General features: G+C 39.9%; 2 protein-coding genes across 3 annotated transcripts in view; one reads left to right on the forward strand and one right to left on the reverse strand.

Moving 5' to 3' along the window:
- nbeab (neurobeachin b) overlaps positions 1 to 18,797 on the forward strand; it is a 306,319-nt gene that overhangs the window by 185,491 nt on the left and 102,031 nt on the right. For both annotated transcript variants that reach the window (XM_058633432.1, XM_058633433.1), the window contains exons 38-39: positions 6,439 to 6,591; positions 14,527 to 14,663. In XM_058633432.1, the coding sequence (XP_058489415.1) occupies positions 6,439 to 6,591; positions 14,527 to 14,663 (290 nt within the window). The remainder of the gene's footprint in view (positions 1 to 6,438; positions 6,592 to 14,526; positions 14,664 to 18,797) is intronic.
- mab21l1 (mab-21-like 1) lies at positions 14,939 to 17,326 on the reverse strand. Its single transcript, XM_058633434.1, has one exon. The coding sequence runs from the start codon at positions 16,908 to 16,910 to the stop codon at positions 15,831 to 15,833; it is 1,080 nt and encodes a 359-aa protein (XP_058489417.1). The 5' UTR covers positions 16,911 to 17,326; the 3' UTR covers positions 14,939 to 15,830.

The following is an 18,797-nucleotide window of genomic DNA, read 5'->3' on the forward strand; positions in this document are numbered from 1 at the left end:
CGTGGGATGTTGGATTTTGATTTTTTTCCGTTTTTCCGACTTTTTGCGCCCAGTGACTCTGGTTCTTAGGACCGGGCCGACCGCCGCTCTCTGCCCGAGGATGAGCGTCTATTTTCGGATTCATCAAGAGCCTACTCGCGCACCCCCGGGAGAGTGTCCGCGCCCCCCACCGGTCGAGAACTACTGCATTAGGTCATTATTTTAACTATTGTATTGTAACATTAGTTGTAACTAATGCATGTTACGCTAGCTAGCTTTAGCTTTAGCCGAATCAGTTAACGTTAACTAACGTTAATATTTGCTTAAAAAAAATGGTGCAGACTGAATTTTTCTAACAGTTAACGTCAGGTTCAAAACACGGATTAGCTAAAATAATGCGTTCGCCTGGGATTGCTTGTCTAGAATGTTCTCTGAAAACTCTCTAGCTAACTTTCTTTGAGGACATGCAAACCATAACTTACACGGTCAACTTTACGTTATGTTAACTAACAGTTAACAAGTTGAATCACATTTTAATTATGTAGGATATATATGTTAAACTTACGTTTTATGGAGTGTTTGAACACTGAGTTGCTCCTCTGCTTCACCTGTGCACGTGCTGCTCTTTCAATGTAATGCAATCCGATATCAACAGTATTTAACCGTAATACGCATCATCTACAGTCAGAATACAATTTGCCTGTCATTTTACAATATGTTACAGTGGAAAAATGCTGTCAGCTACTGTAATTATTTTGGACCCATGATGCATTGTGGTCTACAGTTATACTTTGTAAAATGACAGAACAAGAAGTTACTGTAAAATTTTACTGTAGAAATTACAGCAATTTGTTACAGTGTATTTTATCAACGTCTGTAGAATCGGCATAAATCTGGCCATCGTGAAAAATAAATCCAGTTTCATCGGCGGCTCAAATGTTTGCACGTGTTTCAAATATGGCGAGCCTTGAAACGACGGCCGTAATTTATTTCGTGAAAATGCGTGAGATTGATTTACATAAAATTCGCTGCACTTCAGCCCAGCAGGTGGCTGCAGCCGAGCTGGACCCAAACATATGTGATTAATTTCAAGATAAATCTCATCATGAGTTGTTTTCGTTTGTGTTTGACTGAAAAAATATGCGTCACATTAAGTGTATTAGTTTATGTTAAAACTGTGTAATATATATGGATTTAAATTCTGTATGCCGTTGACTTTGACAGGAGCCTTTTACCGTATGTGTCTTTTACTTGCATGTCGTGTTTTATTTATAGTCATGTTTATTGAGTTACTCTGGAGTTTTTTGTGAAATCAGCCCCCTTTTCTTTTCTTTTCTTTTCTTTTCTTTTCTTTTCTTTCTGTTGTTCTCCCTGACCTGAAGTCCTCGCACAAGTCAAGACGAAACCTAAAGCAGAACATGATGTTGTGGATTTGTGTTTCTGAGGAGCGGCGCTGAGGTGGTTGAGGCCGGGGCGTAGAATACATCGGAGACTTGGAGAAACACATGCTGGCCACCTCGACTGAAACTGTAGAAATGAAAAGAAGGGCGAGAGCTCTCCTGCGTTGCAGTATATGAAACATGGGCTCTTTCTTGGCAGCAGTATTATTGTTGATCCTAAAGTGCTTTTTATAAAAAAAAAAAAAAGCCTTTCAACTCTTATTTGTTCCATACTGAATTGTAAAAAATGGGAGCTGTTGTGAAAGATTGTAAAGTTAATTTCAAGTGGGATTCAGCTTGTTGACAAAAAACACATAGAGTGGATTTCATCACTCTGTGTCTCAAAGGAAAATGATTTAAACGTATTTATTTATGTTTAAAATTCAAAAGTTAAAAATGATTTCTACAGTTTTGCCACCGAGTCCTTTTTAAACACAGAACCTACTGTGTTTTGAAGAGTACTGGATTTCATTCAGCACATAATCCATGCAACCATTTTTAAATCTGCCAACTTACACAGCGAGGGGAAGAGTCCCCGTTCATAGAATAGAATAGATTTATGCATATATATGTGTATATAATTAATGATAAAATATATTAAGAAAATTTGAAAACTTCACACAAATGCACTCATAGAAACATTTCACATTCTAGTCTCTGAGGGCATTTTTTGGCTCGTGGGTGAAAATTGTTTATCTTGAGTCATGATGGAAAGAATAAAAAATAGCCTTTAGTTGTTCACATGTGTCAGATGTTTGTAAAACAGCCAAATAAGAACAGTTCCTCAGTATCTGTGCAACCGAACCTAATAACTGATAACAGATTATGTAAAGACAACTCCCTTAATTTGGTTTTGAATTCACTTTATATAACCCTACTCAGATCTCTTGGATCCACATATCGGGATCAATCATGTCTCAAAACAGCATATATTTGTGTATTTTTGGAGAAGTCTGTACCACACTGGTACAGATGATATTCTCCAGAGGAAGCCAGGACGGTGGATCTCCTTTAAAGCCCAGTGTTGAGCGATCTGCGGCGGCCTCCTTTGGTCACAGCTGGCGCGTCTTCATCAGCCTCCAGCGTGGGTAACGGAACGCTCTGCAAAGCACTTTACGTGGTGTAATTAGTGCAGAGCTGTGAGGCACTTTTTTATAACTCAGTGATTGAACAATAGGACCCACGAGGCGGCTCCTCGGCGGCTCCGCCTGGCTCGGATTTTGTAGAGCAAAAACTGCTGTGATGATATTTCCACACAGATGATGTTCAGAAGTGAGGTCACTTTCTTAACATTAATTAGGCAGATATGAATACATTTCCTCGGTCTTTCCTCCATCCAATGAGACAGATCTGATGCAATGTGAGACGTCTCGACACTAACGGACACATCTGTGCTTGTTTATCTTGGTAGTTTTGTAATTATGTGTAATTTTGTGCATGACTGCACTAAAACAACACCATCAGCACCACGGAGATCGGTCCAGTGTCCGGCTGGTGATGTTATTTACAGAGCACAGCCGTGAGAATCATAATAAAATATAAATGTGAAATGAGAGCTTTTCACGCCAGTAAATCATCTGAACAACTCGTGTTTGAGTGTAGTCGTCAGCATCTTTCGATTCAAGGTCACTAATAAGAGTTCAATTCATGAAAAGTGTCTTTTTATTTAGTGATCAGAGCGCCATCGAGTGCCTAAGCACTTTTAATACAAAGAATCTCTTTGTATTATTAGAGTCTCCTATCTGCACACAGGAAGTGATTTGTGTTGCTGTCAAAGCTGAGCTGAGGGTTCATACGTTCCATGTTCACGTCGTCCGCCAATATTTGCATTGGTCCTCTAGGACCCTAAGTGGACGTTGGTGAGCTCTTCTCCAGTTTGAGTCCACACATTCTGCTTTCAGACAGACATGGTCCTGGTTCTGGTTCTGGCTCTGGCTCTGTAGCCTCAGAACCTTGGTGCTTTCTGACGAACCAGCCCACGTTCAAGAGGAACCAAAGTGGGAGGACGTTACTCTGTGTTACTCAGATGGAAGTAAACGTGGCACCGGCCACTTTTTCTCCAGACTTCCTCTGCTTCCCGCGACACGCCCACTGATGATGTCACGTTTCTTTTTTGGTTTCCAGCTGAGAGCCAACTTTTCAGGTTCCGAAGCAATTGTTTTTTTTTGGTTCAAAAGAAGGGTTCGGGAACCGGAACTGGCACGGACCAAGGGCTAACGGACACATTCTTGAGGAGGTCAACTGGTAACGTAGACCGCATTTTGAATTAGACATAGTGTTCCTAGTTGTGAATCACGGTGAATTAGGATGGAAATAGAAAGCGAGCCACCAGGGGGCGACTCCGCTGGTTGCAAAAAGCCCTCAATTTATATCGTCAGTAATCGTTTTGCTGACGAGTTAATGGTTTAAATCAGCTTTCCTTCAAAAGAATATGATGTCAGTTTTGTAAATAATGTTCCTGTAGAGAGAAATTGGCAGGCACATACGAGACAGGAGTTACGTACTATAGCTTTTGTAAGGTTAATATTGATTCCAGGTCTTAAAAAGCTGATATAATGTTATTTTTATCAGCTGCTATGTCTTCCGTGAAGCTGTAATCTGGAATCAGGTCGGTCCGGTGAGTGACATGGCAAAATTGTTCTTGATTTTTTTGATTGAGAGAGAGATTATTTTCTTAGCAATAGTTAAGACGAGGGTGAGTCACGTTTTTTTTGTGTGTGTTTCTGCAACAGTTGACGTTGACCATGTGCGTTTGGAAATCAGCACGGTTTATTTAGTCTACTGAAGCCTGCATAGAGACTTGCCAATCAGAGCAGCAGCCCCTTTACTGCTGAACTTTCCCTCATTTGCTCTCAGCGCAGTGATGGTTTACAGAATCACAGTTTTGAGTTTCACTCGTTCTGCTTTGATCTGTAGCGGCCAGCCGTTTATTTTTTTCCTTTAACATTGCACAGAATTTCGCTCGCAGACTTCTTCTTCTTCACTGTGTCTGATGAAAGTGCTCCAGATAGGACGCAGAGCAGGAAGCTGCCTTTTCCTCCTTTTTTCTTTTTTTCTCAGTAGCAGTGTTGACAACAGTCAAATGTGACCTCTCCAAGACGAGGTACATGCTCCTCGAGGGAGGGAGAGGGGAATTAAGAAGTGTGCTGAAAGGAAACATGTCAGACGGATGTCAGGTTTTTTTTTTCTCCTCTGGTTATTTCCCACACTGGGCTTCAGAAAGACAAATTCACATGAACGCTTTTGAGCGAACGTTTGTCGAGACACTGATTCAAGCTGATAAATGCGTTGTGAGACCTCTTTGTTTTCCAGGACTTATGAATACATCTTATAAGTGATCCACTAGCTATAAGTGGAATTCTCGGTGTAAGCAGTCGCCTAATTGTGCTGTCTGTTCAGACCCACTGTTGTCAAGCCTCCAAAAGCAGCGAATGATATTTGTAATCGACTCCGAGCCGGAGTTGTATCCGGCGACGCAGCTGTTGGTCTTTCAAGATTACAGGCGGTGTTTCATTGTTGACCCTGTCTAAAAATAAAAGCAGAGACGCCCCTCTGATGTTCAACAGAGCGAAATGTATTCAGTCAACAAACGTGTGCCGTGACATTCTTTCATATGTTATTATGGCATGTACATTAGTGAGAGTCTCGCTTCAGGTTCACCCTCCTGGAGAGGGTTGTCTGTGGTTTATTTTATTAGGTACTAATGCAGTTCCCACATCCCGTGTCTCAGGCTTCGATTGACTCAGCGCCATGTTCATGGCATATTCCCTTATGTATTCTTTCTCTCTCTTGTGTCACGACTGTTTTTAGCCATTCAGAAGCATTCTGCTGTATTTCTAGCTCCCTGCTCTCACTGGTTCTCTTGGTAAGACACCGGCCAAGTTTGAAGCCTGCTAAGCTTACCTTCTTGTTCTAATAACTTTCAGCATCTGTACACTGACAAAAGTGTTTCTGTTCCGCGTCAACCTGTTGTCAACCCTAGAGCGTCTGGTGGAGTATAAACCCCGCTCACCAAAGAGGTAAAACATTTCGACATTAGAAGGAGTTGCTATTCCCTATTCCCTGCGTCCAGACATGTACCGCCACCCGATGGTGAAGTGGGATACTACAGGTCCCTGACGCGCAAGTATACAAGGGTCCGCGATATGCGACACGCAATGTAACGCGGCATGTGTTCACAGATGTTAACCACGGGCCTAAGCCTCCTGCAGACTTTCAATTGACTCTAATGTGAAGCCAATGGCAGTGTGTTTAGATGCTCAGAGTATTGGTAAAATCTGAGTTTGACGTCAGGGTGAGGGAACATAATAGGACTTAGGTTGAGGTTACAGCAAATATCCAGGTTAAGCTTTGTGGTTATTCACTGTTTCCTCACACTCAGCATTTCCAGACACGGAAGAATACGCTGTGAGGTGAAGGCCAGGGGTGTGACAAAGCGGTGGTATATGGCGCTCTTGGATTGAGAACGGGCTGCCACATTTCCAAGTTCTTCTCATCCTGTCATCTTCTCGTCTTCATTTGTCTTCATCTCAGTCCAACGTAGCTCAGCGTTCTCCACCCAGCCGCCCCCTCATCTCCCCCGTCAAGAGAACTGCTGGACAGTTATGCGATTAACAGATGGAGAGACAGACAGATGTTCCTTGAATTAATAGAGAGATGGCGCTTTTTAAAATGATTGGGTTTGTTGGGCACTCTAAATTGACCCGTGCCACGGGATGGGGGGCACAGCAGGTCCGAAGCCTGAATAAATAGGAGAGTTTCAAATAAGCACTTCAATTTTACTTAAATATTGCACACTGGACCTTTAACTCATGCCCATTCTACTTCATCTTCATTTTAAAATTTACAGGCCCCAAAGTGGAGATGTTTAAAGACATAATTCTTTCTGTTTTATTTTGAGAACTCTCGAGTGACGATGTTCGTTTGGACGGGCAAAAATTGAGACTTTAAAAACGATGTCACATTGCATTGACTTCCTCCTTGGTTATTAGTCTCTCTAACCCCATTATTCTTTCTCCAGGCTTGGAGGAGGAGAAGGACGAGGTAGTCAGGTCCAAGAAGGTCGTCCACATCCAGAACGTGTCCAGTCAGAACCCTGAGACCGAACTGATGCTGGATGGGGACGATGACTCTGTCAGCCTGCTGCAGGAGAAGGAGATGGACAACGTTGGTGGTAAGTCCATTCACCAGAACCTCCAGTAAACCCAAACATCTCCTCTACTGGAGCCTCAGCCACTCCTGTCTTTTATTTGTCGTCCTCCTATTAGCTGGAAAAGTCAATGTTTACATGGAGAATGTCAATGCTATGCAGGCCCCCCCCCACACACACACCATAAAAATAATCAGTATTATATTATACAATGAAAAGTGATAGTGAGATTATCTTATTGTGTTTTGTTTTTACAATAAATTGGCATCACAATAGGCCGCAAACAGGTTACCCAACTGTTGGAATCATGACAAAATCACAAAATCTCCTCATTAAACTTTCCTCCAGTGAACGGTCAAATCTGACCAACTTTACAACATTTCCTCAGACATTGATATTGCATTTATTCACTGAGGATCTCAAGATGTAAAATTGTTAATCTCCACTTTCATAGAATTTTAAGTTACACCTTTGGTGTTTCCATTTAAAATGAACGGGTAAGATTATAACATGTTCATCCAACAGATGAAAAACATGCATACATACTTACATGTGTTAAAAACTAGATGGTACACTACATTATTTCATAGCTTAAAAACATATGAATAAATGTGTATATATATATATATATATATATACATATTGTATTAATATGAGAATGTTTAAATACACCGGACACATTAGACCACAGAGGGATGGATCAAGTTTAATACTAAACACAATTTCACTATACGTCATCACATACCATGTGGTTTCATGATAAACATGATAAAACAATAACATTAACACTCATCATTTATGTTCTGCAGGGTTTCCCTATGTGTCCTGGAAAACTTGGAAAATCATTGACCAATTTTCCAGTCATGGAAACCATATGGAAAAAATTGAGAAAAAAAATTTGATATAGTATACCAGATATTTTTATCACAGTATACGAGATATTGTTATCATGTGATATGTTATATTGTTATCACGATATACAGTATGTGGTATTTTTATCACGGTATACGTAATGTTGTTATCACAGTATACATGATATTTTGATCACGTTATATGTGAAATTGTTATCACGGTATACGTAATATTTTTATCTTGTTATATGTGATAATGTTATCACGGTATACGTAATATTTTTATCATGTTATATGTGATATTTTATCATGGTATACGTAATATTTTATCATGGTATGTGGAATATTGTTATCACAGTATACTTGATCACAGTATGCGTTAATATAACATGATACTTTTCCTTTATTATTTTTTCATGAATTTATTAATATACTTCCATACAACGCAGAACATTTGTGACATTTGTTATTGTTAATATTCCAAATCTACATATCTGATTTGCTTCATTCTCACTGTATCACTGTTTTTTTCTGCTTCCTGGAAAAGTTTGCTTTAGTTTGACAGTTTTATTTTCTCTAATAACAAAAAAGTTTGTTTTTTTTCTTGTTTTTTTTGGCTTCCTCAGCACAATTCCTTCCCGGTGTGTTTATTTCCAGAGGCAAGTCTCCTAAAGTTAAACTCACACCAGAAAAAAAAAAGATTATCAGTCCATGTCACAATTCATATTTAAAGATTTCCCAAGGAACCCTTGGTTTATCACACTTGTATGTACCACTATTTGCTGTGAAAAAAAACTTTTTTCAGTGGCCTAATTTTTCACTCGCGGCTCCGACAGAAGAACAATGACATGATCCAACATCTATTTTTACACCGCGGCATTATTGTGTAATGGAAAATGTGCAAACAGCTGTGGCTTGCGTGTTCGTCATTACGTCTGAATGAGGCCATTGTTGCCTGTCAGTAGAACTCGTAGAGAAGCATATTGTCACGGTACTGATAAAAATTAATTTTATTGTGTTGAAATCTGATGTATAATCTACCCACTAAAGATATCAAATTATGGTGAACCAAATCACGTGAAAAGAGCAAATTTTATACATAATGTAGTGACTAATATATGGCCATATTTGTATCATCTAATTGGTAAATGATTAATTACCAAAAGATGTTTGATGTTTTATATATATGTTTTATATATATGTTTGTTTTATAAATATACATATATATGTTAACTAAACGGTTATGCAAATCTTTTGGGACCCCAAATAAATCACCTGCGACCCATTTCTGGGTCCTGACCCAGTGTTTGGAAATTGCTGATCAACTCCATGGGAAAACTATTATGACCCAAATCACGATAGAGGCAAAATTAACACAATATAGTGACTAATTTACGATAGTTTGAAGAGATGTTTGGTTCATTAATTAAAAGGTAATTTTGTGCATGTTATTTTAAAGAATATACACATAAATCTTAAATAAAAGGTTGGGAAAATTGTGTTTGGGGACCTCAGAAAAATCTCCCGTGATACAGTGGGTAAATTGCTGATCCGCTCCACAGTGAATATAAAACAGTAACAGTTAACACCCAATAGAAATGAATCAAATGTGTTATATATATTTCAAAAGCTAACCCACAGGAGTCTTGTCAATAAAATTAACATATGACGTGAATTTTCTCACTTTGAACGTGAGAACTTTCGTGAGCGTTAATTATTCTGCTGTCGAACTAAACCCCACTTTCTCTCCAGTAAATACATGTGAAGTTATACGAAAATATAATGCGTTCAGTGTTTCGTTTTTTTTCCCATCCAACTTTCCCAAATCTGTTTTATAACTTGCACGTAATTCAGTTAATAGTTAACATTTTGCCAAGGCAACGGCTGCCAAAACCTCCAACAAATGAACCAGTGTCACACTCTGTGTGTGTGTGTGTGTGTGTGTGTGTGTGTGTGTGTGTAAAAGCAGCCAACCTTTAGTTGCTTGAAAAAAACAAAGTTATCCAGAGTTCAGTGGTATTTTGTGGGGAAATCATGCAGGTTTCCAGAAGGAGAAGAATCAGAAATATCTTTATTTTTTTCATGAAGTGGCTTCTCACATTCTCAAACATACACATACTGTGGGTTAATGGAAAAACAAACACCAATAGAACTCATACAAATGCAACAGGATATGAAATTATGAGTGTTAGAAGACGTACAGTGAATGTAGACCATTATTATCAACTGTTGTTGTCACAAGATTTGCGTAATTTTTATTAATAAAGGTTTTGTTTTTTTACAGCACAAAATCACAACATGTACCGTCTTAAAACACTTAATATTTTTTCAGTTGTATTTTTTTGGTGATAAAATATTGTCCAACGCAGAGTATCATTTCCAGCGAGCTGTACAGAAATAGGAAAACTTGTCATTTTAGCTGTAAAATGACAGACGTAATCCAATCAAATAATCCCAGGGTATTTACTTTGCGGTCTATAATTCAGGATACTTATAGCTCGCGTCTGTGAAGGTTTTCCCACTGTCTTAATAAAATCTGCAGTATCAGATCTGCCACTGAATTACATGTAAACACTGTGAATGTGTGTGTGTGTGTGTGTGTGTGTGTGTGTAATAATAGATTCATACCAGGTGCATATTGGATGAAAAAGGTGGCCTGATTCCTAGACAGCTAAATAATCATGTCTGTTTCATATAGCAGCGCACATGTGCGTGTGTGTGTGTGTGTGTGTTACCATGTTATCACGTCCTGGTAAATGAGGCTCATGCTGAACAAGGACACTGCTGAGCACAGAAATCCCCCTCTATAAGATCCTTCAGATGAATCTCATGAGGATGACGTTGAACCGACACCCCTCCCCCAACCCTCCTCCTTCACGTCCTCCTTTGCGTGCGGGGGCCCAGCGGGCAGGAAGGCCGCCTCACACTGTCTGTCAGACAGACCCCCGCGCGGCACTGTTGGTCACAGGAGCAGCGGGGGCGACGTCGCGACTAGAATCTGTTCTCCTGAGAGAACTGATGATGACGACGAGACGGAACAAAAGTGAAACGTCTTTGTGAAGAAAAATGTGTGCGTTAAACACACAATAGATAGATAGATAACTACAGTTAAGCATAGATAGATGATCGCCCACAAGCATAGATCCATAGATAGATAGATTCTAGCTAGCTAGCTTAAATAGATAACTAGCAGCATAAATAGATGATAGCCTACTATCTTAGATATATATCAATCTACCTAGCTAGATAGCTAGATAGCTGTAGTTAAGCATAAATAGATGATAGCCTACTATCTTAGATAGATATCAATATACCTATACTAGTTAACGAGCATAGATAGGTAGACTAGCGAAGATAGACAGAGACATATCAATTTAGATACTAGTTAGCTAGCATAGATAGATAGATAGATAGATAGCTGTAGTTAAGCATAAATAGATGATAGCCTACTAGCTTAGATAGATATCAATCTACCTATACTAGTAAGCTAGCATAGATAGGTGATAGCCTACTAGCTAAGATAGATAGATAGATAGGTCTAACTGCGCCCTCTGTTGTCCAAAGCTTTCTAGACTGTATAGTAGTTTGAATGTGAAGGAGTTTTTAAGGTTTTTGAACTTTCCTCCCCCAAGTTTGAATGAATATCCTCATTTTTGATCAAAAAGAAAAGGTGACACAGCACAGTAGTCCAAGAAAAAATGGCATCATCATCATCAAGTTACATGATAATTTAACTTAACTGAACAGACAAATATGTCACTCTTTGACACGTGGGTAACATTGTTACCTGGATGTCTTGTCTGTGTGTGTTCGGCCTGTGTCCAATCACATGAACAGCCTTGATGAGAGAACTGGGACTAAGATCTGTCCTCGTCCTGCCAGCCTTTAGGTCAGCGCCTGTTCCTGCTCATGCTGCTCATGCTGCTCATGCTGCTAATGCTGCTCATTCTGCTGCTGTTGCTGCTGCTGCCAAAGGAGGCGGTGCCTGCACTCCAGGGCCTGAGCATTTGTGGTTACTGAACCTATGATTAAGTTTTGTTCCCTCAGAAACATTAGAAATGCTCTCCACGCTACGTTAGCATTAAGTAAGCCTTTCTGTGTGAATGTATTATGACTAGAATGTTTGAAATGAGTCACACAGTGTGAGTCTGACAGTTCTGCTGCTCTTTACCCCAGTTATAGTCTGCAGGGTAGTTTAACCACCACCACCGTTTCATTCCACATTAACTGTTTGTTTTAGTCTCCATTCACAAACTGAACACCTGTGTTGTGTTTATGTTGTGATTGTTGGCGATCACAGTTCAGTGGTTATACATATTTAAAAACACACATGTTCACTTCTATGTGAAATAGTTTGTGAATTCACTTTTTTTTTTAATGTCATTTATCTGCCTGCTTTAGGAACCTTTCTGTGTCTTCCAAATCCGAGCTAACGAGATTATTTCAGACTGCGATAATACGATAATCTTCACTTTTTGTAATCACCTTTAATGTTTTATAGTGTCACAATGAGCCTAACCCTCTACTGTTGGACAGATTTATTTATTTATTTATTTATGTGTATTTTTTATCCACATTCTGTCTATATTGGCATCTATCTATCTATCTATCTATCTATCTATCTATCTATCAACAGAATATGAATGTGGTTGATATTCTGTGTGTGTGTAAGTATAACCCATATTTTACTTTTATGTCTCTCATAATGTTAAAAAACCAACAAACAAACAACTGAAGCACGTGGCTTGAACAAACATGCAGCAGGTGGATTGTGGGTAATAATAATAATGCGCCCATGTCCTCCCAGACGTCATAACATAACAAATATTTGAAAAAAAACCAAACATCTACAACTGCAGGGTCCACACACACGCACACACGCACCACTCATCCTGTGTACGTTACATTTTTTAATTTCATTATTCTCATGTAAACATTTTAATGCCTTATAGCCTCATTATGGGACGATCCCTGAGGGGATTATAGCGTCTTAATCCTCGAGCATGAGCAGTGTGTGTGTGTGTGTGTGTGGGTGTGTGTGTGGGTGCTGTGGCTTTAATGCTTCAGGCTACAGTGGAGCCTTCAAACACAAAGCATCACTTCAGGGACGTGTGAGAGGTGAATGGACTCGTAATTTAAGGGCTGCCTCCAGGACATAAAGGCTTTTTTTATTATAATTAATAAATAAATGTCGTAAAAAGAGGCCGCAATGTTAATGGGTGTATGTAAATACTTTGACCGTACACTTACTGTAAGTGTTTTACTGTGACTTCACAGCTACGCCGTATATACAACTTTGATTTCCTGCATTTAACTGTATAAACAAACAACACAACATTAAATTGTTCACTGTCATGGTTAACGTCTCGGTAACGTTTGACGATGCAGTGGAATTATTCCCAGCTTAGTCATAACAATAATAACGATAATACTAGTGTCGTCATAAATGAGATAATGTTACTGTAATTCCATAAATAACAGCTTGGTAAATGACATCTTCTGTCAAAATTCATTTTTATTACCATATTGTCAAGTTGAAAGTGTCCCAAACACATTTTCACAGAGACGTATTACTATATCTACATCTCTCGTTTTTTTTGTGCTTTTTGTAAAACTTGTGCTGAAAACCTGTGACGTCATTAAATCCACGGTTCTCAAACTGTGGTGCGTGTACCCCCCGGTGGTACACAAGCTTCCTTTGGTGGTAATTGGTGGAATTTTGTGCGTATAAAATCAAACAAATGTTCATAATAATAATAATAATAATAATGATAATAATAATTAGAGTCTATAGCTTATCTAAATCAGAAGAAGAAGAAAATAAGTTGGTATTATGGTCTGTATTTACGTCGAGCTTTACACTACAGTTTTCACCCATTCACACACTGCAACGCAGGGGTTAAGTGTCTTTGCTCAAGGAAGGAAAACATGTAGATGAGCAGAGCCGGCAATTGAACCCCACGACCTTCCAGACGAAAGACAACTCGCCCTACCACTGAGCCGCCATGCACGGCTCGCTCCTTTACACCCTTCACTTTTACGTCTAAAACTTTTGAGCACATTTTATATCAGAAACAGTCAATATCATTTCCTGGTAACTTTATACAAGGCGGGTGTATTTATTTTAACATTGGTGATGATTATACTTTAATCTGAGAAGATTATGATTTATTTTATATATATTTTTTACAGTGTAACATTAACTGTTGTAGAAAAGCAGTGACCGCATCAGATACAGGACCAGTGTTAATGCACTGAGAGGCTGCTGCTCTCTCTCTCTCACACACACACACACACACACACACAGCGATGAAGGGTCGCTGTGGGAGTTTGGGAGAGAGAGAAAAAAAAAATCCACTTGTGTTCCTGTAACACGATCGGCCGTAATTGGCTGAGGAACGCAGATGAAGATTGATGAGACATTAAAGTGGCTCTTTGGAGTTTAAGGGATCAATAAATATCCCCCCCGATCTCTTTCCCTTTCTCTCTCTCCTTGCCACAGAGAGATGGAATCGTTTGCAGACAAATCACACTGACTGTCACACACACACACACACAAGCACACACGGAGGATGAGGAAGAGGAGACTGAAAATGAAGATGTGTGATCCGTCAGCTGACCAGGGTCACAAACAAACCCCAACCCTTAACGATTATTATTTTATTATTACTATTTAAAATCATTTTTAATTAAAAAATAATTTACACGTAATTTAAATTCAACATTTTTAGCAGATTAAGCGTCATAATCTGCAATGGACGCGCGAGAAAATGTCTTTATTGACACTCAAGGGTGCAGTCAATGGGTGTTTGCTTTAAAGAACATACATATTTATTATATTTTAAAAAAAAATGTTTTTGGGGGGGATTAAATTGAGTATTCTGGAATAATCCAGATTATTCTGATTCTGAAAATTATAAAAATAAATCAACCCCAATATATGTCGAGTTGGCGTTATTTTTTCGGAATTATAGCGCCTTTAATCCGCACTTTTAAACATGTTTTTAAAAAGACAAAAAGGAAAACTGTGGTTGTTGTTGATATGGAATTGCGTGACGTCACAGCCCCTTTTTAGATATTGTTTTTGTTTGTACCTCCTCCTCTGCAGGCCCGGTGGTTCTGAGCAGCCCGGCTCAGCTCGTGGCCCCGGTCCTGGTGGCGCGCGGGACCCTGTCCATCACAAGCTCTGAGATCTACTTCGAGGTGGACGAGGATGACCCCGCCTTCAAGAGGGTCGACCCCAAGGTAAATGCACACGCGCTGCGAGGTGTACACGTGTGTGCACGCGCACGTCATTCTGACCATTCTGACGAGTGAGTGACGGGTGGGAACAAAACACGCGCTGTTGTTAAATTGCGTGATGTGGATTTTTAAAAGGTGACTCGCATCATATTTGTTTTTTAATTTACATATTTACGCTTTTTATTTTGAAAATAATTCTCGTGCAAATAAGTTCGATACGACACAGGCCTAAAATGTCAAAAAATCACACGCAATAAAACCATAATGGGACACAAACATAAAAAACAGCTCGCTTTATTAGCTCTTTAAATTAGACCAAAGACAAAAAATAATAATAATAATAATTAAAAAAACAGATCACAGATTTTATAATCCAGTGTATTTCAAGTGCATTTTTTTTGTTTCAATTAAACTGTAATATATATATTTTATTACTATATAATTTTCTTCTCATGTTGACTGAAACAAAAAATTAAAACAACCAAGAAAAAGAAAAAAACTCTGCCCAACCGAATATTTTAAATAATAATTCAAGTAAAAATCAATGGAATGTTTATTTTTTTGTTGTTTTGTTTTGTTTTGTTTTCTTTCATTGTAGCAAAAATGTCGCCCATATCACAGAAATGTAAACTTTAAATGTCTAGAAACAGATTATTATTATTATTTTTATTATCATCACTGATGTATTCATTATTATTATTAATAATAATAATAATAATAATAATAATAATATAAATAATAATTTCTAGCAGATAATTAAAAAAACAAGGATTCAGAAGTAGATTAAAAAAAACAAAACAGGTGGGGACCTATTTACGTGTCACACACAACAACATTCACGATTTTTTCAGACTTGAATCATCATCACATGTATGTAGGAATGTATTTACAGTATAAAATGTACACGTGTGTGTGTGTTTGAGCCTCCAAATCTTTTTTGTCATATTAGACACAGCTGCGGTGAAATAAAGTGGCCAATCATTTCAAATTTAGAAATATTCATAATAATAATTCAATTTTTTTTTTCTTTTAAAAAAAAGCCAAAAAGGACAGAATTTGTCAGTTTTTACAGTGTTTTTTTTTGCAAAATTGGTTGGCAACATTTTTCATATTCTTTTTTTCAGGTATATTATTAGTGTTGTTTATTTATTTAATTTTCTGTTTTTTACCTCAGAGTTTCTCCAAGCTTTTGGGGTTGGTCAGTATTTCTCTCGCCAGACGCCAAGTCTGTTTCGCGGCGTTCTCGAGCGCAGAGTGTGGTTTCCCCTGAAACAGGTCTAAATTGGGCAGGAAATAATGCGGGCACCTCCTGCACTGCAAACACGAAATAAGCTGCAATAGAATCCCGTTCAGGCGGTCGCCGAGGCAGTTCTCGTCCCAGTCCGACTCCCGCGGGTGCTTCTCACACTCGTAGGACACCAGAGTCTTCATGTGGTAGTTGTTGAGCGGCTGTCCCGGCAGCTCCAGGTGCCGGTCGCGCAGCGCCTTCAGCACCGACAGGCACTTCTTCCTGCAGCCGCTCAGCAGCAGCCGGTTCTCGGCCTCGGCGAACTGCAGCACCCAGGCGTCGCTCTCCGCCGAGCTCTGCTTGCCGTTCAGGGAGTAGCACTCTTTGGATAAAAGATTGAAACCCTCCGCCTTCACCTCCGCTACCCGGTTCGGTCCCGGCCACGGGATATGCGGCAGCGGCCAGTGCGCCGCGCTGCGCGGCCAAATTCCGGTGCACTTGAACGCCGGCGTGATCTGCACAATGTATCGGTCCCGGATGCGCAGCTTCACCTCGCTGGTGTCCGCGACCATTTTCACCACGTCCCTGTAGCTGCATTTGTCCACCGCCTGCGCCACCAGCGTCTGGAACCGGGAGCGGATCTTGCGCGCGGAGAGGTAACCGGAGGCGGTGATGAACTCCACCCACAGGGACATGCTTCTCTTGCGGCCGTCGCTGAGCTTGAGCACGGCGCAGCCCGGCAGCGAGCCGTCGTCCACGAAGTTGAAAACTCCCATCTGGTTCAGGTAGAGCACGACCTCGAACTCGGTGGGCGAGATCACCTCCAGGCCCTCGAAGCGGTTGTCCATCTCGCTGAGGGAGCTGATGAAGCGCGGCTCCTGCACCTCCACCTCCTTCAGGACGTCCGACACCACCTTGCATACCTCGCGGATGGTCTTGGAGATGGCCGCTTTGCGCGACTGGCATTTCTCGTTGTAGTATTTGTTGAGGTGGTACACGAGCTTGGCCTGCGCGGCTATCATGTTCGGGCAGAGATCCGGGTTGTACACCGGAGTCTCGCAGTACGCCGAGGGATCCAACGCGGCTGTTTGTACGGGAGCCAATTTTAGAGAAGAAAGAACGCGATTTTAAAATGAAAAATGAAAAAAAAATGAAATAAATAAAGGGTGTAAACTACTCAGGATTGTGCGAAAAGCACATGCGTAAAAAACATATCACCACATTCGCGTCCTGTAAATAATCCTCTAACTGTATATTTTAGAAGTCCATGTGGAGCTGAGGAGCAGCCTGTGTGTGTGTGTGTGTGTGTGTTTGTGTGTATGTGTGAGTGACTCCTGTGCCAGGTTGGAGCTCCGCGTAATTGCGCAGAGCGGAGTGGAGTGGAGAAGAGTGTGTGTGCGCGCGCCCTCCTGACGCAGACGCCCCAGTGTTGCTGTGTTTTACAACAGCCTCTCTCTCTCTCTCTCTCTCTCTCTCTCTCTCTCTCCCTCCCTCACTCCCTCTCTGTCTGTCTCTCTCTCTCTCTCTCTCTCTCTCTCTCTCTGTCTCTGTCTGTCTCTCTCACACACACACACACACACACACTCTTTATTATCAGGGAGGAGTTGAAGCCAAAGATGTCCAATCAGTGTCTGGTGCGTCACCGCTCTCCCTCAGTTTATGGAAAACAAATTCGTCCTCGGGTGTTTTTATATACAAGTGAAAAAAAGAGAGAATAAAGTACAGGTTGAAGTCGAACACAGAGGAGCGGAAGTTCACACCTACGCAATTTTTGGGGAGAAATACAGCATTTTTTAACAGCTTTACGTTGATTTTTTTTTCCCCTCTCTTTATGGATTTTTTTTTAAATCCGCGCGCTGGTTTTTCTTTCGTTTTTATTGTGAACTATAAATGAAAAAGTAGGTGGTATTTGGATAATAAAAATTCTCATTTTACGACTGTTTAAATGTTTGCTTTTCGTGTCTTTCGTAACAGCTCATTTATATTAATCATTTGTTTTGTTGTTTTTATCTGTATTTTAAACACCGACTTTTGCTAATTTGAAGAGTTTTTACCCCCAATTATTTATTTGCATAATTCCACATATGTGCATGTCATTTTTAAAAACACAGCTTATATTTAACGGTGTGATTATATTTGACACATTAACTGTCACACTTTTCCTTCCTTGTTTTTTATTTGCTTGCAATTATTATTTTTAATGTTATTATTATTATTACTGTTTAAATAATAATAATGATAATATGACATTTCTCGCAAAAAAAGTAAAGCACTAATCTGTTAATTCTGCGTTGTTTTTTTCTGGACAAAGAACAAACACACAATGATTAGTTTATATTTGAAAATGTCACCCTTATTTTTCCCAATCAAAGAGAATAATATACATTTGATTTCTACTGTAAGTGCTCATGATAACACATTTATTCTAATTCAGTGAAACAAAAAAAATAGCAGTGTCCCTTTTAAAAACAGTAGGCATGAAATGAAGCATTTATTATTACAAAAATGGGGAAAAAAAACCCTGAAATTGTCACCCATTTTAATACAAAAATCCCCATGTTGCTGTTTGCGTGTTGCGTTCAGGTGCAGCTCTGTCGATTCACTCTGTCATCTCTGCCTCAGTCTCGTCGACTCTTTGAAGACGACTTAAAAAAAAAGACAGAAAAAGAAAAGATAATTACGCTGCATGGATCAGATTTAAACAACGACTTCATACAGGCAGACACACACACACACACACACACGAATGTGTGTGTGTCCTGTGTCCTGTGTCCATGGACATGGACACGGGGACGGGCACTGCCTCGGTGATGAGTCCTCACTGTTACCGGGCAGAAATCACCAGCTAAGGAGGCGAGGAAGTGAGCGTCGTAGCAGAACTGAGGCCGACACGGAGGCTCGCGTACTGG

This window comes from Solea solea, chromosome 7 (genome assembly GCF_958295425.1).
Source record: "Solea solea chromosome 7, fSolSol10.1, whole genome shotgun sequence".
Taxonomy (NCBI): Eukaryota; Metazoa; Chordata; class Actinopteri; order Pleuronectiformes; family Soleidae; genus Solea; species Solea solea.